This window comes from Callithrix jacchus, chromosome 15, assembly GCF_049354715.1.
Source record: "Callithrix jacchus isolate 240 chromosome 15, calJac240_pri, whole genome shotgun sequence".
Taxonomy (NCBI): Eukaryota; Metazoa; Chordata; class Mammalia; order Primates; family Cebidae; genus Callithrix; species Callithrix jacchus.
Genome location: NC_133516.1, coordinates 89,236,933 through 89,260,365, shown reverse-complemented (window position 1 = coordinate 89,260,365; position 23,433 = coordinate 89,236,933). Strand labels below are relative to the sequence as shown.

Below are 23,433 nucleotides of genomic sequence, written 5' to 3'. Positions count from 1 at the left end.
CAGTGTGTAGTACTCCCTTCCCTGTGTCCATGTGTTCCCATTTTTCCTCACCCGCCTATGAATTAGAATATGTGGTATTTCATTTTCTGTTCTTGTGTCAGTTTGCTGAGAATAATGTTCTCCAGATTCATCCATGTCCCTACAAACGACACAAACTCATCATTTCTGATTGCTGCATAATATTCCATGGTGTATATGTGCCACATTTTCCCAGTACAATCTATCATCCATGGGCATTTGGGTTGGTTTCAGGTCTTTGCTATTGTAAACATTGCTGCAATGAACATTCGTGTGCATGTGTCCTTATAGTAGAACGATTTATAGTCCTTTACCTATATACCCAGTAATGGGATTGCTGGGTCAAATGGAATTTCTATTTCTAAGGCCTTGAGGAATTGTCACACTGTCTTCCACAATGGTTGAACTAATTTACACTCCACCAACAGTGTAAAAGTGTTCCTATTTCTCCACATCCTCTCCAGCATCTGTTGTCTCCAGGTTTTTTAATGATCGCCATTCTAACTGGGGTGAGATGGTATCTCAATGTGGTTTTGATTTGCATTTCTCTAATGACCAGTGATGATGAGCATTTTTTCATATGTTTGTTGGCCTCATGTGTGTCTTCTTTTGTAAAGTGTCTGTTCATATCCTTTGTCCATTTTTGAATGGGCTTGTTTGTTTTTTTCCTGTAAATCTGTTTGAGTTCTTTGTAAACTCTGGATATCAGCCCTTTGTCAGATGGGTAAACTGCAAAAATTTTTTCCCATTCTGTTGGTTGCCAATTCACTCTAGTGACTGTTTCTTTTGCTGTGCAGAAGCTGTGGAGTTTGATTAGGTCCCATTTCTCTATTTTGGCTTTTGTTGCCAATGCTTTTGGTGTTTTGTTCATGAAGTCCTTGCCTACTCCTATATCCTGAATGGTTTTGCCTAGATTTTCTTCTAGGGTTTTTATGCTGTTAGGTCTTATGTTTAAGTCTTTAATCCATCTGGAGTTAATTTTAGTGTAAGGTGTCAGGAAGGGGTCCAGTTTCTGCTTTCTGCACATGGCTAGCCGGTTTTCCCAACACCATTTATTAAACAGGGAATCCTTTCCCCATTGCTTGTTTTTGCCAGGTTGGTGAAAGATCAGATGGTTGTAGATGTGTTGTGTTGCCTCCAAGGCCTCTGTTCTGGTCCATTGCTATATCTCTGTTTTGGTACCAGTACCATGCTGTTTTGATTACTGTAGCCTTGTAGTATAGTTTGAAGTCCGGTAGTGTGATGCCTCCCGCTGTGTTCTTTTGCTTAGAATTGACTTGGCTATGTGGGCTCTCTTTTGGCTCCATATGAAGTTCATGGTGGTTTTTTTCCAGTTCTGTGAAGAAAGTCAATGGGAGCTTGATAGGGATAGCATTGATTCTGTAAATTACTTTGGGCAGTATAGCCATTTTCACGATATTGATTCTTCCTAAGCATGAACATGGAATGTTTCTCCATCTGTTTGTGTCCTCTCTTATTTTGTTGAGCAGTGGTTTGTAGTTTTCCTTGAAGAGGTCCCTTATGCTCCTTATAAGTTGTATTCCTGGGTATTTTATTCTTTTTGTAGCAATTGTGAATGGCAGTTCATTCTTGATTTGCCTCTCTTTAAGTCTGTTATTGGTGTATAGGAATGCTTGTGATTTTTGCACATTGATTTTATATCCTGAGACTTTGCTGAAGTTGCTTATCAGTTTCAGGAGTTTTTGGGCTGAGGCGATGGGGTGTTCTAGGTATACTATCATGTCGTCTGCAAATAGAGACAATTTGGCTTCCACCTTTCCTATTTGAATACCCTTATTCTTTTTCTTGCCTGATTGCTCTGGCTAGAACTTCCAGTACTATATTGAATAGGAGTGGTGAGAGAGGGCATCCTTGTCTAGTGCCAGATTTTAAAGGGAATGCTTCCAGTTTTTGCCCATTCAGTATGATATTGGCTGTTGGTTTGTCATAAATAGCTTTTATTACTTTGAGATACGTTCCATCGATATCGAGTTTATTGAGGGTTTTTAGCATAAAGGGCTGTTGAATTTTGTCAAATGCCTTCTCTGCGTCAATTGAGATAATCATGTGGTTTTTGTTTTTGGTTCTGTTTATGTGGTGAATTACATTGATAGACTTGCGTATGTTGAACCAGCCTTGCATCCCTGGGATGAATCCTACTTGATCATGACGGATACGTTTTTTGATATGCTGTGGCAATTGGTTTGCCTGTATTTTATTGAAGATTTTTGCATCTATGTTCATCATGGATATTGGCCTGAAGTTTTCTTTTCTTGTTGAGTCTCTGCTGGGTTTTGGTATCAGGATGATGTTGGTCTCATAAAATGATTTGGGAAGGATTCCCTCTTTTTGGATTATTTGGAATAGTTTCAGAAGGAATGGTACCAGCTCCTCTTTGTGTGTCTGGTAGAATTCAGCTGTGAACCCATCTGGACCTGGGCTTTTTTTGTGTGGTAGGCTCTTAATTGCTGCCTCAACTTCAGACCTTGTTATTGGTCTATTCATAGTTTCAGCTTCCTCCTGGTGTAGGCTGGAGAGGACACAAGTGTCCAGGAATTTATCCATTTCTTCCACGTTTACTAGTTTATGTGCATAGAGTTGTTTGTAATATTCTCTGATGATGGTTTGAATTTCTGTGGAATCTGTGGTGATTTCCCCTTTATCGTTTTTTATTGCATCTTTTTGGTTGTTCTCTCTTTTCTTTTTTATCTGTCTGGCTAGTGGTCTGTTTATTTTGTTGATCTTTTCAAAAAACCAGCTCTTGGATTTATTGATTTTTTTTGAAGGGTTTTCGTGTCTCTATCTCCTTCAGTTCTGCTCTGATCTTAGTTATTTCTTGTCTTCTGGTAGGTGTTGAGTTGTTTTGATCTTGCTCCTCTAGCTCTTTCAATTTGATGATAGGGTGTCAATTTTGGATCTCTCCACTCTTCTCATGTGGGCACTTATTGCTATATATTTTCCTCTGGAGACTGCTTTAAATGTGTCCCAGAGGTTCTAGTATGTTAAAAGTTTATTTTAAGTCATAATCACTACTTGTTTCTCACAAATGTGTAAGCAAACTTATAGTTATTGATGTTATTTTTACATAGAAATTAGACTCCCATTACTTTTCTTGTGATGCTGTGTAATGCTGGAGAGCACAATGTTGGTGTTTTCCATCTGTAAACAGCACGGGCCCTCTCTCTGCACCATTCCTGATAGAATTATCACAGTTACTTCCCAGGAGACTACCACAGTAAGACTAATAAGATTTCAAAGAATATTCTTTTCTCTTTCCTGAATCCAGTACTTTATAACTAAAACAGAAAGTGAGAAAGAATTAAAATTTCCTAGGGAAATTTTTCACCATCTCGAAATAGTTCTTTCTATTACAACCCAGTGATTTCATAAAGTTGTCCCTTCCACATATATGACAATGTAGTTAAATTCGGGGTTGAGAATGATCTTTTATTTCTTATTAGTCAACCCACCAACAATTACATGCTTCTGAAGACTATAAAAGAAACTTCACTTTGAGGCAGATCGTCATAGGCAATCACCTAATTTTTGGACAGCTCTATTTTGAGAGGCCATTTTGTTTGGTTTGGTTTTGTTTGGTTGAGTCAAGCCTGCTTTGGAGAACAATAGAAAATTTAGACAGTCATGTAAAATGTATATGCCAAACCTGACTCTTTTTTTTTCGAGTACTAGCTAATCCATGTAGAAGTATGTTTTTCATTTGCATGAGCTGTATTTTTACCTTGATTTCCTTCTCTTCACAATAACCTAACCTATTATTATACATTGCCAGGACCCCGACTCCTCAGATGATGTACCCATTCCCTTGGGTTTTGGCCATGGGGCTGTTTTAAGGAGATGAGCTGTCAGTATCTGTTAGACTAATTAGTGAAAAACAAAAAGGATGAGAAAATCATCCAGCTGAACAATCCTCTAACATCTCTGCTCCTTTTGCATTTTAGCTTGCATATATCCTTTACTTAGTGTCTATTGCCAGTTTGTTTTTGTTTGGAACTGTCATGCATTTAAGTAGTATAGTCACGCCCATATACTAAGCTTGCCTTTAAACAGATCCAAGATCTTATCCTCTACTAACAAAAGAAGCCAACTGTATGCTCCTTAACCTGGAAAAGATTGGGCCACTTAATGAAAGTACTCAACTTGGCTTACAGAGGGGGAAACATCAGAAATGCTGTATTAACTTTCTATTGCTTCTTTACCAAATTATCACAAACTTGGTTGCTTAAAACAACACACATGTATTATCTACAGTTCTGGTGATCAGAAGTCCATCATGGGTTTAAAACAAGGTATCTGCAGGGCTACTATCCTTTCTGGAGGCTCTAGGAGTGTTTTTTTCCTCTTTCTGTTTTCATGCTTTTAGTGACTGCCCATATTCCTTGCCTCGCATCTTCAAAGCCAACAATGTCCAGTTGAGTCTTTTTCACATTGAATCATAAATCTGACATGTTTGTCTTCTTTTTCCCTTAAAAGTACCCTTGTCATACATTGGGCCCAACTGCATAATCCATCTCAGGGTCCTTAATTTAATCACATCAGCAAAATCCCTTTTGCCACATAAAGCAACATATTCACAGATTCCTTGAATTAGGATGTGGATGTCTTTGGGGTTATGCTATTTTTATGCTTACCACAAATGCTAAGAGGATGTGAGAGTGAGTTGCTTAGAGAGACAGCTGTTTACTGACCTGCCAGTAGAAGGATTTTCTCTCTACAGTTCCATAGCCTTGGCTCTGTTCCTGGCAACTCTCTATCAAAGAACTTCAAAACCTGGTCAGAACCTCTGACCAGGCAAGGCTTTACTTTATATGATTATATGTTGTCTCTCAAATCTATCATGCAAAAGAATCACTTCTGCTTTGTCTTGTTTTCTATCACTAACTGTAATATTACAAAATCTATTACTATAATGTTACAAAACCTTTTTTTATTAGAATCTCAGTTCTTACGTATTTCCTGCTTCTTCCTATTTCCACCTTTTCATGGAGGAAGCAATCCTGACTTCCTTTGTCTTAGTCATAAGCATGACGCAGACACAAGTTCACAGGGAACTGTGAAAGATCAAAGTGGGAAAATTCTATTCATCGCTATGTGTAGTGATAGTAGGCATAACCAAATTGGTCTTTCCCTATTTATCACAATGTATTAAACTGGGAATTTCTCAGCACCTGATACTTGCAGAGTCATGTTATGAAGTCATTATAGACTTTAGGAGCCTCAATACTTTTCATATCATTTTCAGAATTCTTCAAAATTCCCATTTACAGGCCCTAATTGAGTCCAACGGCCCATATGCAGTAGAGCATTTCTTCCACCAACAATTTTTTTAAAAGATAGAGATAAAATATGTATATATTTGATGAAGTATATTAAGTAGAAAAAATGTTGGAAATGTCAGAAAAAATTAAGAAATAAAAGAGTGTTCAGTACAATTTAATTTGAATTATTTTAATCTCTAAAAATAACCATATTGTAAAAAATGCAGTTTCTTCTAGTGAATAAAGAACAAATGAGACTCTGTGCTACAAACATGTAAGACATGTTTTGCAGAAATCATTCAATGTTATGTTCCACATTTCATGAGGCACAATTATGGAAATTTATGAATGAGAGACTATCAAAAGAAAGCCTCTTGACCTTCTCAGTATTCAAACTAGAATTTCATGATGACTGACCAGTGCTTCTAGTTCTGAGTCTCTGTGGACACTAGTTTATAAATTCTGCAACCTTCTCCCCTTCTTATACAATAAAGAAAAATGCTTGCCTTGTATTTTAAAAGTCCTTTAAAGAGTTCTCATTAAATACCTTTGGGATGATGTACACAATATTCTTTTAATCTTTTTTTTCTAAATGATTACTTATGAATATTTATTGTTTTTATTTTTTTAATTGAAAGTTGAAATTGTATGTATTTATGGCGCATGACATGATATTCGTATATATTGTGGAACGTATACAATTGTGGAATGACTAAATGTATACACGTGCATTGCCTCACGTATTTTTTTGTGTGGTATGAACACATAAAATCTATTCTGCCAGTAATATGCAAGTATACAATGCATTGTTATTAACCATAGTCACCATGTTGTATGATAGATCTCTTGAAGTTATTAATCCTATCTAACTGAAATTCTTTTCATCTTAACAAGGGATGCATGAAATAATTGAGAAACTGAGTGTGATATTTATTTCTACAGTATTTCTCCTTCAAGAGTTTAAAGTTTTCAACTGTTAATTCTAGCAAGGATGCTTGTAAATGACATACAGAGTGGGTTGTTTTCTAGTCAGTATTTTTATTTGCACCAATGAACCATTATTAGTGATTTTGATCAAATCCTGTCTCTTACAAATTAGCTCTATACCTTTGGGCAAGCCATTTAACTTCCCTGCACCTCCCTTTCCTCATCAAGATGGGATAATAATTGTAACTGTATCTCATAAAAATGTTGTGAAGATTTAAAGGGGAACACATGCAAGTGCTTAGAAAAGTGCCTAAAATGAATGACATGCTAGAACACTGGCTTGGGAGGAGTGGGGTGGAGTGCTATTGTAGCTTTCACCAACTTCTGTGAAGTAAGTGTTCCCACCACGGCAGATTTCACGCTACTATTTAACCATCAGCATGAGCCAATAGAGCTCTAGCACACCAATGCAGTAGAGTAAGTTTCTAATAGATGTTCGGTTTTGTAATTACTAAACCTAAGGTTCTTTTTAGCTTTATCGATGCGCATTTTCATGAATTGTACAAATGTTGAAGGAAGGGCAAGTTTAGAGAGGTAAATGGACGGGAAAAATTAAGAATTGTAGCCGTTAGGAAAACTTTGAGGAAGATTTCAGAAGTTATCTGAATCTGTTTGGGCACATGGGCATAAGTATTTGGAAGGGTGAATACATTAAGTCTTACTGCCATTAATAGGTTCTTGGAAACTGAGAGTTAAGCAAAATGCCTTGTAACAAAACAAATTTTGCCATGGGCTAAACGATGGAAACAAGACTTAAGTTCCTACGGCATATTTCTGGTCACAAACGTTTCCCAAACTTTTAATAAAGACCAAAACATTTCTAATATTAAACATTGAAATAAATACCTCATTTATTTCATACATTTAAGAAAGAGTAACAAAAACAAGTAAGATAATTATTTACTCAAAGGGCATGTGGCCAGAGCCTATCCTAGCAGTTCAGGATAGAAGGCAGAAACTGACATGTGACAGGACATCATCCCACAGCAGGGGGCACACACACACACACACACACACACACACACACACACTGTTACTGAGACCAGGACCATTTGGACATGCCAATTTACGTAACTTACAGTACATGTTTGGGATGTGGGGGGAACTGGAGTATCTAGAGAAAACCCATGCAGACTTGGAGAGAATGTGCTAACTCCACACAGTAGCCCTGGATAGGAATCTATTGTTTTTCTAGGATTTGAACGAAAAGACGTTGTTGGAAGAGCTGCTATAGAAGTCATTTCAGGAGCAGTCTTGGAAAAAATTGATGGTGACCCAGTGGGAAGACAGAACCAGAAAAATGTGTCTACTAAAAGGCTGTGTGTACTGAAATGAACTTGTGATGCCTAAAATTGATTTCCTGCTAGTGCAATCATATCTCTTTTTGAAGAAGAGAAACTTTTGGCTAGACATTTCTTCTATAGGAGTGTGGGAAAAAAATTACTCACTGAAACTAGCACAAGTCAGGGGTAGAGGGAGGACAGTTCCTATAAGGATGCACATAAATGGATTTCTAGGAAACCAAACTGCCACATGTCAAGAAGAGTGGCTACCCCAAGGTGCCTGTAGATACAAAACTGCCCTAGGTTCCCAATCAGCATTGATTCATGGATTTTGAATCTAGTTTCTCCTATCCTTATCATGACTTGGCTGTTCTGTCTTCTCTGCAGTAAACAATTTCTTCACTCTCTATTCCGTATGCTTTAAACTTACCTTATTATTTTTGTTCCCTCATACACTGGTTCATAGATGACCCAATCCAAAAAGAAAGAAAACAGAAAGAAAGGAAGGAAAGAATGCAAAAGAGAAGGAAAGAAAGAAAGAAAGAGAAAAAATGAAGGAGGGAGGGAAGGGAAGAAGGGAAGGAAGGAAGGAAGAAAGGAAGGAAGGAAGGTAGAGAAAGAGAAAGAGAAGGAAAATGAAAGAATATTCCTGGACCACACGAAAAGACAAAGAATCACAATCTCTAGATGTGTCCTGTGTATTTGCAAATTAACCAGTACTTCAGGTAGTCCTTAGGTATTCTAGAGTTGGGAAGAATCCCAAAGAGTTTTGTTCTGGCAGGGGCTATGAGTAAAGTATGGCCATTGAGGGGTCAGAGGGCAATAGATATATAGAAACTTTACTTTAGAAAAAGGAAAAACTTCTTCTGACCAGATGCAGAATTAAGAAATCAATTACTCAAGTTCAGGCTTAATTTAAGAGCTTTTTTTTAAAAAAAAAAAAAAAGAAAAGAAAACGTATTCTGGTGATCTCCAAGGGAAACCATGCTATTATTTAGGTTACTATTCTGGATTCCAGTCAGTAGTTAGGTCATATAAGAATTATAAATTCTGTTATTGCTTATTGATAGTTCAAAACGCATAGTCTTACCACTCAGGGAAAATAGTACTTAGATTTCAGAAGATAAAATTTTGCAAGTGGGGATAAAAGGAGGGCATGGAGGGTGTTCTTAAATATGTAAATGATCATGAGACAGAAGGATTAGATCTAGAAATGGTTACGTTTAATTCTCACAGCAGTTTATTAGGAAAGCATTTCTGTCTGATAGGTGATGAAACCAGATTCATAGAAGTTCAGTTCAATTACTCATTTTATAAATATTTATTAATATTTTTTAATATGCTTGGCATTGTAATTAGCACGGGTTATACTATCATGAACAGAAGAGGACCTTGCCATTCTAATGGATATGGCAGGCTAGGGGGACGGGCAGAGAAATTACAAGTAAATTAAAACATGAGATTTTAGCGCAAGGAAATAATGTAGAATAATATAAAATATGGCATGCGATGAAAGAGGGTCACTTGGAAAGGATACCAGATACTTGGAATTTGTTAGGGAAAGCTTCACTGCCGCGGTGACTTTTAATCAGAAACCTGCAGGGAGAGAATAAGCCAGCCATGGAGGAGACAGGGAAGAGTGGCCTTTTGCAGATTTAATTGCAAATGTGAAAGCTCTAAGGCAGAAAAGTCATTAACATTTTACAGGGCACGGTGGTGCAAGTCTGTAATCCCAGCACTTTGGAAGGCCTAGGCAGTCAGATCACCTGAGGCCAGGAGTTCAAGACCAGCCTGGCCAACGTAGAGAAACCCCATCTCTACTAAAAATATGAAAATTAGCCAGGCGCAGTGGCACGTGCCTGTAGTCCCAGCTACTCAGGAGGCTGAGGCAGGAGAATCACTTGAACCTAAGAGACAGAGGATGCAGAGAGCCAAGATTGTGCCTCTGCACTCTAGCTTGGGTGACACAATGAGACTTCATCTCAAAAACATACATATATTTTTTTGAATGGTGTTACTCCAAGTATAGTCTAAGGATGGTTGCCCATCCAAGAAGTGTTCTTTACCAGTTTGAAGAAAAATAAGTATATAATCGAGAATAAATTCTTACATTCTATGATAAGAATTTGACAGTAATTTTATAACTGTTGAATCTAATATTTTAAAAATGAATCGTGTCTGTTATTTTATGCCATTTTTCTAGTAATTTGTTTTTACTATTTAAATTGAAAAGTATTGTGCTATGTTGGGAGAAGATGGTCTTTCCATGGTCCATTGATTCCTGAAGTTAGAAATACTGGCAGGATCTAAAACGTGCAGAAGTTTTCAGGTCTGGTAAACAATTACCTAAGATGACACAGAGTGAGAGGTGGTGCCAAGATAAAATTCCAAGTCTTTTGCTTCATCGTCTATGTGCTTTGGGAGGCCCACAGGCTCCCAGTAGGCGCCAGAAAGCCAGTAGCCCTTGGGAAGGCCTCTATTCATGACCATTTCTACCCTGACATCCAGTGAGTTATTATCCATTGGAAACAAAGCCTATAAATAGAGTACATTTGGATCATTTGGGATTTTTTAATATGTTCCTTTATTTATAGTCTTAGGCGATTGGCTAAGCCAGTATTTCCTGGGATTATGTATGCCCTTTTATTTTTGTTTTAGTTTGTTATTTTTTTAAGAGACATCTTGCTGTATTGCCTGGGACTGGAGTGCAGTGGTGAGATCATAGCTCACTGCAGCCTCAAACTCCTGGACTCAAGCTATCCTCACGCCTCAACCTCCCGAGTAGCTAGGGCTACAGGTGCATGCCACCATGTCCAGCTAATTTTTTCTTTTTATTTTTTGTAGAGACAAAGTCTTACTATGTTTCCCAGGCTGATCTTGAACTCCTGGGCTCAAATGATCCTCCCAAAACACTGGGCTTATAGCCATGAGCCACTGCATCCAGTCTACTTGTGTTCTCGTAGAGTCATAGTGCCCTCACATCGTACTGGGTCAGAATTGTCTACTTCTTTATCTTTGCCAATGAATGTGCAGTAGAATAATTATGTGTTTCTCAATCTTTCTGTTATTTATCTTCTTAAAATCTGTTAAGACAGAATTTACAAGTGTCCCAAGTTAATACCTTGGTTTTCTTTTATCCAGAACCCTAAGTGAGTCACACATCACCCTGAAAGTGATTCCCTGGTCTACTTGAATATGACACGAGGAAAGCAGGAGGAAAAGGGACCATTCTCCAAAGGACCTGAAAGAGGAAAAGAGGTGGGAGCGAAAACCTTAAGAGATCCCACAACTTTCTACTGCCATCTGAGCTACTCAGTGTTTGAGTTCCAAAAGGAAGTCATTTTACCTCTCCAGTCTGTTGTAGGACTTGATTTTGTAAAGCAGTGCATGTTATGTGGTTGAAAGGGCACTGCACTTAGTATCAGGAGCGCTGAGCTCACAGACTGACTTGGGCTCCTACTGGTGGGGACCTCTGTTAGTCACTTTACCTCATCCAAAGTATAAAGGTGTTGGACCAGATAATTTACCGTGTAGCTCTAAAACTTAACTTAAAACATAAAAAAAATAATAATAATAAGCAGAGGGGGAAGAAGTGAAAGAGAGAAGAAAGAATACAGAAAGGTCCAAAGAACTTTTCTGAGATTATCTTTTGCCTTTCTGTTGAGGTTACATCTCTTCTTCCCTTGTTCTTGGGTCTGTGAGGCTGTTTTTCCATCATTTGGTTTCATTTAGGAGGCAAATAGCATACATTCCCTTTGTTTTAAAGATATTGTTCCAGCTCTTGGAATAATATTGAATCTAGTTCACTTCCTGCTTACTGTTTTGCTAATAGCTGGCCTTGCTAGAATCCTTAGTTTCACTGCTGTTCTTCATGTGCTTCTCTGAAATTTACTCCAACTATATAGGACTGAATTTATTGTGAAATAACATTGGCAATCTTAACCTACTCATTTAACTTATCTATTTTTATAGCAAGATAAATATTGTTAGTCTCAGACAATAGCTCACATTTTTTGAGAAGCATGCTTTCCCCATCCATTTGTCGTATAACATGACCCAGCCCTATTATAGGTCATTCAAAAGTCAGCCTCGCATAATGAAAATATATTATGAAAACAGATGTTTAGGAGATTTCCTGTACAGCAGTCAGCCAATTCATATGCTTTGTCTCTGCTGGCTTCTTTTACCGTGAATTAACTTTTCACAATAGCAGCGGAGGCAAATATGAACATACATTTCCTTTGCTCTAAAGAAATTGTTCCGGCTCTTGGAATAATATCAAATCTTTTAAAACTGTAAGACCAAATTAGTTGCTTGTTCAGTATATTTTGCTTCATCTGTGTCTATCCAGTGACCTAGGAATTAATGTAAGTTGTTTTCACTGCTGAACTGGATATTCATATACTTAGCCAGATTTTCATGTGTTATTTAATTCTGTATTGTTTCTTATATTTGTAGTAAAATATTGAACAATTAAAAGTGTTGACTCCAAATATCTGGCTTATGATATTCTCTTTGGAAATGTGGAAATGAATGATAATCCTTGTCTTTTCTCATAATGTGTGTAAAACCCTCCCCTCCTCTCTATCTCCTGCCTCTTAAAAGATGAGCTGATGTTTCTGACTAATCACAAAAACACAAATTGGATGTCTGGCCATTGTGAGCTCCTTTGAGTTGGTGCCTGTGTCCTTTTGACATGACCCTATCAGTTCTGCAGCACTTCCTTAGATGTGTTCTTTTGATTTTGCTTTTAGATACCAATTTTTGCAGACTGATGATCTCACATAGTTTTGAATTTAGTGGGAATCATCCCCTTGTATTTTTCTGGATTTCTAGTATCTGAGCCAGTTGGTGCTAGATCAGGCAGGATGACTTAATGCAACAGTTCTCAAACATTTTGGTCTTATGGACCCCTTTTCACATTTAAAAACATCATTGAGGATCCCAAAGAGCTTTTTCTGTAATGTGAATTATATCTTTTGATATTTATTATATGTGACTTTAAAACTAATAAAATATAAATACAAAAATATACAATCATATATCCTATTAGCTGTCAGAGTGATGCCAACATCATATATCTTATAGCTTTTGGAAAACTTAAGAACACATTTATTAGAGAATGAGAGTGAAAAAGTCAAATAATTTGTTGGTGTTACCATGACACTAAGTTTTGATTCTGTGAGCCCCGTGAGATGGTCTCAGGGGCAATGCTAAAGGCTACTGATTTAAAGTATAGGCAAAGAAGAAAACCACCCTAGGGGAAGGTTTCATGAGTCTTTCTCAAAGGAGCTCCTTGCTAAACATCTATTTTCATGGTACCTAAGCATTTCACCTTTAAACCAGGACTTAAGGCCATTACATTACTGGGAGCTCCTCCTAAAAAGCAGAGATCTCAGAAAGCCCAAGGACTAATTCTTATCTATTGTTAATAATTCAATTTAAATTAGCTTATTAAATGGCTCTTCAGTTACTTTTAAGGATGTTGAGATACTTGAACTTAGGATAGGTATGTTTGATGGGGAAGACTTGGGAGGCTGTAGAGAAATAAAGAGGAGAAGGAAAGGATAACTGGACGCATGCCCCTGTCTAAGGTGGTTCCGTGTGGAGCACCACAGCCTTGCTTTCTCTTCTGTGTCTACTGCCCTCTCACCCCGGGAGGCTGCTCACCAGCCCTCTCATACCTATCCAGAACTCTCAATTACGGGTGCCTTTCTTGTATTTGTGAATTAGAAAAAGAGCTTCGGCTGTGCATATTTAAGCAGAATTGGGAAAGTTGTAAACTTTTGAGTCCCTTACAATAATTCAATCATGTATATCTTTTCTTAGTAAAAATTTAGAAAAATTCCATGGCAGCGAAAACCTGCTTAGAGAAAACAGAAGTCTATTGTGCTTCATGGAAACTGAAACTGCAAATAAGGTTTTTCTCCTTTGGTCTTATTTTTTTTTTTTTGGTTTGTATTCTTCAATGTATGACTTGATAACAATTCATAAGTCTAGGTTCAAAGAGTACAAAATCCATATTGCTACTAGGAATCACAAGGCTTTGATGAAAACTAATCATTGTTTTTCATACGAGAAAGAACTAACTTCATTCTATAGCTGTTCTGAGCTTAAAAAGAGTATTTTATTTAACTTTTGTTGTAGAGACAGGGTCTCACTCTGTCACCCAGGCTGGAGTACAGTGGTGCCATCATAGCTCACTGCAGCCTTGAAATCCTGGGCTCAAGCGATGATCCTCCTGCCACAGCCTCCTGAGTAGCTAGGACTACAGGCACACACCACTTTGCCTGACTGAGTTTTTATATTTGTTGACATAAGGTCACACTATGTTGCCCAGGCTTGTCGCAAACTCCTGGCCTCAAGCAATTCTCCTCGCTTGGCTTTAGCTGGGATTTAACGGGTGAGTGACTGCACAGCCTTTGTATTTTAAAGTAAAGTTTCTTGAATTATTTCTTCACAGTAGTGATATTTTTGGGTGTCTGTTCTCAAAAGATTCCAGATTTGATTTCATCCTCCCCTCCACAGTTGCTCAGGCTAACTCACCTGCACAAAGTCACATGGAGCAGTGACTCAATCCAAACAAGCCAGCATTTACACAGGCATCATAATCATTTGTCTTGTGGGTCCTGAAGGTAATTAATCCCATTTGTGTAGGTGTGAAAATAGACTTCATACTTTTCAATTATTTTTTTCCTGTGTTTTGAGCTGGAATGCCAACTCAGAATTCCCGACTTCCTGTTTAGTGCACTCTCTTTTCTCCCCACCCTGAAGTGGCTTATCTCATGCTTATTTGCCAGCATGTCCTATTTGTTCTGTCAATGTATTCAGAATGCAGCTCCTATACCTGGCCCAAACCATTATTATTTTTCTCCTAGATCATTGTTACTGCTTTCTAATTAATCTTCCTGCTTCTGCATTCTTCCCCTTTCAGTCTATTAGAAACATAACTGTTCTAAAATATGAACCTGGAGAACATCATTCTCAGCAAACTGACACGAGAACAGAAAATGAAATACCACATATTCTCACTCATAGGTGGGTGTTGAACAATGAGAACACATGGACACAGGGAGGGGAGCACTACACACTGGGGTCTGTTGGGGGGAATAGGGGAGGGACAGTGGTGGGTGGGGAGTTGGGGAGAGATAGCATGGGGAGAAATGCCAGATATAGGTGAAGGGGAGGAAGGCAGCAAATCACACTGCCACGTGTGTACCTATATGCATGTTCTTCACATGTACCCCAAAACCTAAAATGCAGTAAGAAATAAAATAAAATAAAATATGTCAAGTCAAATCACATCATTCTTTGGCCTAAGATTTCCAAATACTTCCCATCTCACCTAGAATAGAAGCCGAAGTCTTTAGGTGGGTATAAGGCTCTAGACAATGGGGCTCGCTGATATTCTCTGAAATCACCTTCTACTACTCTGTCTCTTGATCACCAGTATCGCTGCTATCTCACCGACATTTCAGACATGTTTCCATCTCAGAGACCTGGCATTTACTCTTCTCTGCCTGGAATGTTCTTTCTGTGGGTACCTGCATGGCTCATATGCCTTTTCCCATGAAAAATACTACATAGATAACCAAAAGATACTTCAATCTTTTAGTTAGACTCATATTAATCTAAATAGTAGGACACATCTCTCAAAAAGTTGGAACTCAAAAAGAGAAAGAGTTTTGTGTTTCTTGGAGTATCTTTCCGGTTCCAGTCCAATTAGAGAGGTACTGAAGCCCACTGCTCAGGTAAAGCATTTCAAATAGCACATGATTCTAGATCTGGTTGTGTTTAGCTCAGTATCAAGTAATTTCCTTAATTTATATTTATACTAGTTTATTGTCTAATGAATCATAAGCAATATTGTAAATACAGTCAGCCCCCCCATGTCTGTGGGTTCCACATTCGTGGGTTCAACCAATCACAGATCAAAAATAGTTGAAAAAAATACAATAAGAGTAATACAAATTTAAAAACAATACAGTATAACAATTATTTGTATAACATTTCCACTGTAATAGGTTTATACATAATCTAGAGATGATTTAAAGTGTGTGGAAAGATGTGCGTAGGTGATATAAATATAGTCTGCCATCAGGAACTTGAGCATCTGCGGATTTTGGTATCCATGGAGCTTCTGGAACCAATCTCCTGAGGTTACCACAGGATGACTGTATCACATTTAAAAATAAGTCAGGTGATGGCTTTAATTAAATGCTCTTAAGTTGAATATTGATTAACAGGCCAGATGGCTCTACAGTTTCAGCAACGAATTGGAAAAACAGCGAGCAGTCCGATGGAAACACACTGATTTTATTGTGTACCTTTAAGGGTAGGGAGAATTGGCCTACAAGTGTTTGTGCCACATAGCTTAAAGATATCCTGTAGTCTATTTCCCCTTTCCACTTGTCTCAGTGGGCAGTTCTGGGACTAAATATACGTTGTTGCAGCTTCTCATGGAAAGGACATGTTTTCTCTACTTCTTCTTGGAGCTAAATTTAATTTACAGATACCTTGGAAAGAGAGAATGTATTCCTTGAGAGAATTCCAGACCTAGCAAGTTGACACTGCATTTATTTGACCGTGTCCTATCTTCAAAATGTCATCAGAAGCCACCATTTGCATAAACAAAGGTAAACTGACACTTTGAGACCTAGTGTCTCAAGATTTGGCTAGCACAAATTCCCCTAAGTAAACCAAAACTTTTGGTGAAACCAAATGACGTCCTTTGAGTCTCTGAGACTCATAGACTGAAAAAGAATCATAGAAACACTAGAAGAGACTGCAGAGATGAAGAAACTGAGGGAAACAGAGCTCAAATAACTTACCGAGATCACGCAAGCCTCACTTCTTCACCAGGACAGATGAGAGAACCAGAGAGCAGTACCACTCCTTGTTGTTACAAAGGCTCTTCTGTGGTCTGACAGAATCTGGTTTTGTGCCCTGGCTCAGCTGAGAAAACCATTTTCTAAGTTTATATATATATTTATATATATTCAGGACCTGAGAGCTTACTGGAACCCAAAACTTTCCTGAATCGCCTTGCCAAATGTAAGGTTCAGTGTTCCCATCACTGGTGTCTGATGTCCCTCCAACTACTTTGGCAGTGAGAAGGTATTCATCCTGTTTGAGAGATAATATGCACAGTTTTGACATTGCACTTTATTCTGAAGAATCCCTTTTCTGTTGCGTAGATTTCCCTTGGCTAGGGAAGGGAATGTTGAAAAACACGCTATTGAAAACACATTGTTTTTTCAACAGCGTGTTTTTTCCTTTGGATCTTGAGAAGAGAAAGCAAGAGTGCCCATGAACAAGTAAAACTGTATTTTTGCCAGGAGAGGGGAACATTTTCCAGATACATCAGGTTAAAAATAACAAATGAAAAACCATGAACCAGTCATAAAACGAACAATTATAAAGCCAGACTTGAAGGAATTTCCATTCGCTCTCATGAAGTTTCAAAAGCTAAACATACTGGAAAACACATTTCAACAGCGGTGAAAAGATGAGGAGAAAGACAACAAGTAACTTCCTATAATTGGACCACATTTTTTGTTTTATTTATTTAATCAAGAGATGGAATAGAGGTGCTGATATTACTAGGTGAAGGTTGTGATTAATTTATATTGAATAAATATATAATTTTCTTGTCATAAACTTTATGTTTTAATGAATAGTTTTCATCAGAAAGTGACACTGCATTTCTCATCATTACGTTATATGTTTCTGCCAGTAGCATTTATGGTGATCAGAACAGCAGCACGTGTCTTGCAATAGATAGCAATTTTCAAGCACCATTTCAAGCATCTCACTGTACTGGGTCCTGAGAGGTATTTGCAGAGGAAGACACTACTAAAATCCTGGTTCTGAAGAAATTAAATATTTAGTAAAAGATGAAATAAATCTACTTGCATATATTTAGAAACGATTTGTGGAAATTCACGAAGAACTATCATGAATGGAAAATGAAATTCAGCAATATGTTTTTTGTTGTTTTATTTTTAAGACAGAGTCTCACTCTGTTGCTCAGACTGGAGTGCAGTGGCGCAATCTTGGCTTATTGCAGCCTTTGTCTCCCGGGTTTAAGCGATTCTCCTGCCTCAGCCTCCTGAGTAGCTGGGATTACGGGTGTGTGCTACCACATCTGGCTAATTTTTTTATTTTTAGTAGAGACGGGATTTCACCATGTTGATCATGCTGGTCTTGAACTCCTGACCTCAGGTGATCTGCCTGCCTCACCCTCCCAAAGTGCTGGGATTCCAGGCATGGGCCACCGTGCCCAGCCTGGAATGTGTTCATTATAATTCAATTTATACTTTGGCCAGGTGCGGTGGCTCACGCCCGTAATCCCAGCACTTTGGGAGGCCAAGGCGGGTAGATCACCAGGTCAAAAGATCGAGACCATCCTAGTCAACATGGTGAAACCCCGTCTCTACTAAAAATGCAAAAAAATGCACTCCAGCCTGGGTAACAAGAGCGAAACTCCGTTCAAAAAAAAAAAAATCAATTTATACTTTGATTTTGTTTCTACATAATTACAGATGTAATGCTGTGATGTTTTGGATATGGATGACAGAATAAAATTGGTGTACGTTCATCGTTGTTGAAATTGAAGCCCTTCTATTCTCTTATTTTGGCATGTGTTTGGAAATCTCATAATCCAAGCTTTAAAAAGTACTCATATCTTACTTTGCTAAGCAAGAACACTAGTACCTCCTCTTTTCTCACAATATATTCAACTCTGCCACATTTTCATCTGGTTTCCAAATAAAATATTTCCTCAACAACCTTGAATTCCATTACTATAGACTTTTATCAATGAAAATACAATTCCAAACACTCTGCATTCAATCATTCATCAACGTGTGGGTGTTAAAATGAGAATACAATCATTCTCTTGAGAAGTGTTGGAGTAGGAAAGAGTTGACAGAAAGACCAGGTACTGACAGAGTTTGGGTAAGCAAACGGAATTCAGTTTTGGATTCAGAAAAAAAATAAGTGTGGCCAGGATACATAGCAGAGAGGTTTCCAGTGGTTTCTCTTACCAATTGGTGTGACTCTCTGGACCACCAATGACTTATCAGAGGATACACTACTGCAGACAATGAAGTCGCGATGATATTCTCTTTACACTTCTGGCAGCGTCACTTCTTCCTCTCTGACCGGACTATTCCTGCTCGTAGCTTGAACTGGATACAGGTGAGAGGTCACCCACCTGGGCAGGAGCCTCAGAATTTCTGGTGTTATCCTATACACGATGTAATTGCGAAACTTTAAACACATTTTATTTATTATCCTCGGACACTCCAAGCTATTATATAGCCAGTTCCAAGCATTTTCACATTCAGGACTGTTAGAGTAGATGTAGTAGTCGTGCTTTACACTCACTCCTGGGCTCCTTTGACAGTGATCGTTAGGGGCAATGGACTGAAAACACAAAATCCATGTAATTGGCATTTCTCCTTGAACCATATAATCATAGCCCATTACAGAATCGCTTATACCCCTGAATTTTAGGAACAGTGCTGCAAGAAGTGTTTTCAGGCATTGTCGATATATTTGCTGAAAAATTATTCTGAAGTTAGAGTACATTATTCTTCTTAGTATTCCAAGTGAAAAGCATACTAAAAAAAAAAATCTACTTTCCTGAAAGAATTGGCACACTGTCTCCTTAAAAAAATTTTTTTTTAGATTCTGGGGTACATGTGCAGCATGTGCAGGTTTGTTACATAGGTAAACGTGTCTCGCTGGGGTTTGCTGCACCTATCAATCTATCCCCTAGGTAATAAGCAAGCATGCATCAGCTCTTTTTCCTAATGTTCTCTCCCCTCCACCAAACTCCCCCAGCGTGTATTGTTCCTCTCCCTGTGTCTCCTTTTTCATTCTAACGATATACAATCGTGTTTGCATAATGATGTTTCTGTCAATGACAGACTATATATTCAAGAATGGTCCCTTTGGATTATGCAATGGAGCTGAAAAAATCCTACCACCTAGTGATGTCATAGCCATCATAAGGTCGTATGATAATAAATGATTATGTTACAGGTTTATGAATTTAGTATACTTTTTATTGTTAAATTAGAGTATACTCATCATACTTTAAAAAATATTCTTAATTGTACAAGAACCTCAGGAAGGTCCTTTGGGAAATATTCCAGCAGAAAGCATTGTTAACATAGGAGATGACAGTTCTCTTTGGATGTTATTGCCTTTGAAGATCTTTCAGTGGGACAAGATGTGGTGGAGTTGGAAGAGAGTGATATTGATCATCTCAATGTTGTGTAGGTCTAGGCTAATATGTATATTTGTGTCTTCATGTTTAATTAAAAAGTTGAAAGAGTAAAAAAATGAATAATTGTTATTCAATTGTTATTCACAAAGTGCTTATGCGAAAAGAATATGAAGAAAGACAATATTTTAGTAAGGCTGTATAGTGTATTTGTGTTTGTGGTTTGTTTTGTTTTTTGAGATGGAGTCTTGCCCTGTCGCTCAGGCTGTAGTGCAGTGGCACTATCTTGGCTTACTGCAATCTCTGCCTCCTGGGTTCAAGCAATTCTACTGCTTCAGCCTCCCAAGTAGCTGGGACTACAGGCATGTGCTACCATGCCCAGATAATTTTTTTGTATTTTTAGTAGGGACAAGTTTTCATCATTTTCGCCAGGATGGTCACGATCTCCTGACCTCGTGATCCGCCCGCCTTGGCCTCCCAAAGCGCTGGGATTACAGGCGTGAACCACTGCATCTGGCTGTGTTTGTCTTTTAAGATAAGTGTTACTACAAGAGTGAAAAGGGTAAAACAAATTTAAAAGTTCATAAAGTAAAAAAGTTATAGTAAGCTAAAGTTAATTTATAATTGAAGGAAAATTATTTTTATAAATTCAGTGTCTCCTAGGTGTACAGGTTTTTAGTCTACAATAGTCTCCAGTAATATCCTATGCCTTCCTGTTCACTCACCACTCACTCACAGACACCCAGAGCAACTTCTAGTCCCGCAAGCTCCACTCATAGTAAGTGCCCTATACAGATGTACCATTTCTAAATCTTTTCTATCACATTCTTATTGAACATTTTCTATGTTTGGATAAGTTTAGATACACAAATACCACGATGTTACCGTTGTCTCCAGGACTCAGAACAATAATATGTTGCACAGGTTTGAACCTAGAAGCAATAGGCTATACCAGATAGCGGGGTGTGTAGTAGGCTATACTGTTTGCTTTCTGTAAGTATACGCTATGATGTTTTCACAATGACAAAATCACCTAACAACACACTTCTCAGAGCATGTCTCCAATGTTAAGTCATATGTAACTATAAATGACTAATTTTTCCTTCTTGCCTTGACCTTCAAGAAGCCAAGATCTGATTAAGATACTTTGTGGTGATTATTAAAAATAATAAATGCTCATTAGAAAAAATTGTGAAGTACAGAATAAAAATAAAGGAAGTAGAGATATAAAAATATTAGTCTATTTTACTATCATCCAGAAAAGCCACTATTAATTTAAGAGCCAAATATGGAACTCAATTGATAAACTTGTGTTTACCATTATGGTTGATACATGATTGCTCACCTTTTCTTGGTTCCAGCATTCCCAGTTTACTACTTTTTAAGTATATATAGTTTGAAATTGATTCAAGTTACTTTGGTGAAAATAAGGGGCAATCAAAATTAATCCTTAAATAAATATGGTGGAAAATATGAGGCAAGCATTTCCAAGTGTGGGTTTCCTGATATAAAACCTACCCAACTATATGATTATAAGTATTCATCAGATGAGTCCCTGCTTACACATAGAAAACTTCAAGTGCTATAAAATAATAATAACTAAAACAGCGAACATTATTGGTCACTTTGCTATTTCACCACAGTGTTGACTGCTGTTCATACTATGTCAATTAATATTCACAGCATCCCTATGAAAGGGTACCCTTATTTCATTCACAAACAAATGGTGGTAACAAACCCTAGACGCTTGCTAAGGCTAAGTAATTTCTTCAGTTCTAAAGCTAGATATTACTAAATGAAAAGAATTTTGATGTGTTAGAAATTTCTGAAGTGATTTTAATTAAAACCTCTTTGAGAATGTCTCCAGGAAGTAATACCTAAAGTTCAGCCTTTAGTCATTAAGCAGTCCACTTCACTAGTTTGTAAGGTAAGAAAAGAGTAGATTGAGGTTGTATTTGGGGTCAGCGTAGCTATGTAGAAATATCATTCCTCTAGTAGAAGAAAACAATGAAAGTGAGAAAGCCACCTAACGGATCTATTTAAAAGTTCAATGGAGAGCAATGAACACAAAGAATAAATGAATCCACTCCAGGGAACTGAAGTAGGAGGGAATGAAGGGAAAAGAGAGCTGCTTCTGTTCTGAGATAGAGTCTGGAGGTGAGACCTACTGGCTTAATCACATGGTTGAGCATTCATTTCAACAAATATTTACTGAGCATCAATTATGAGAAAGGCATTCTGCTTGGCTCTATTAATATAAAATAAATAAGACAAAATGCTTTCTCTAAAGATGCTCAGGGAAATTGTCACATAAACTGTGACAACGTTGAGGTACAGCATGACAAATATGCCAGGCAGGCAGAGCAGCATATGCAGAGGCAGGAGCTGTGGAACACCAAGTGAGGCTAAGGAAAGGAAGCGCTAGACTGGGGGTTAGAGTGGGCAGCAGGAAAGGAGCATGAAATGAACTGGAAACATAGTCCGGGTTCACACCACAGAAGGCTGTTCCAATAAAGGAAGTGTGCCTTTGCATTTTGACCCTGACATTAAAAGGATGTGAGATCTAATGTTAGATGAATTTAATTGAATTGGTGAATATTTGCCTCAGTCAGCTATCTGACTCATTAGACTCAGAGTTAGTTGAAAGACAGAAATTTGATATATTTCATTCTGATCAATGGCAGGCTATGTCAAAGGAATAAACAAGAAAATTTATTGGTTTTGCCATTGTTTCGTAGCACAAAGGGGATAGAGGAATTGGATGATATGTCAGTTCCTGTAATTATTTATTTATTTGTGGTTATTTATTTATTTTACTTTATACTCAGGGGCACATACGCATGTTTGATATAAGGATATATTACGTACTGTTGAAGATTGGACTTCCAGTGTACTCATTATTCAAAGAGTGGATTTCCTGTTACTTTTTTCTACATTGAATTTATATGGGCCCCCATCAGATAATAGTAAAATCATTGAGCTAAGAGGCCTCAGAACTATCATGTGTGACCCCTGAATTTTACAGATGAAGAACTACATTTTACTCAAGATTACACACATAGATAATGATGAGTTTGGTTTTGGCTGAAAGGTCTTCGCAGGTGGTTTCATTCAGCACTGTCAAGAAAGAAAGTAAAAAAAATTCTGAAAGAATGTGAGGTGGAATATTGAGTTTCATTGCTTCATAAACCAGTCTAGATTGTTGTGTTCCTTATTCGGCTGGTCATGGAAATTCCCACTGAGGCAGTTGAAGTAGCTGAGAGAAAGATGACTAAGCAACGGGACTACATACACTGAAAGAATGGTCAGTTGCCCGTACAACTTAATTTGATCCTCTAGCCTAGGAATATATAAACTAATTCTGTTTGATAATAGACTGTCGCTGGGAACGCCTGACTTTATGGCTGGGTGGATCAATTACACAGTTCGTAATTATGGGTAAAAAATAATTTGGTATCCCAATGATCAGGCTTTTCCCGGGCTCAATTGCAAGCTAAGAGCTGTTTCTCAAAAGGAAATAGTTTTGTTTTTCTGAAAATATGTATGACTTTGCTCCAAAACGGCAGAGTCGCTTTGTTGCCCAGGCTGGACTGCAGTGGTACGATCTTGGCTCACCTTAACCTCCACCTTCCGG

The 23,433-nt window shown here is 37.8% G+C and overlaps 1 protein-coding gene across 3 annotated transcripts in view; it reads left to right on the top strand.

Moving 5' to 3' along the window:
* Positions 1–12,057, top strand: part of CD200 (CD200 molecule) — a 30,320-nt gene extending 18,263 nt beyond the window's left edge. For all 3 annotated transcript variants that reach the window (XM_078352158.1, XM_008982435.6, XM_078352157.1), the window contains one exon: positions 10,706–12,057. In XM_078352158.1, coding sequence (XP_078208284.1) covers positions 10,706–10,713 — 8 coding nt within the window. In that variant the 3' untranslated portion in view covers positions 10,714–12,057. The remainder of the gene's footprint in view (positions 1–10,705) is intronic.
* Positions 12,058–23,433: the final 11,376 nt, after the last annotated feature.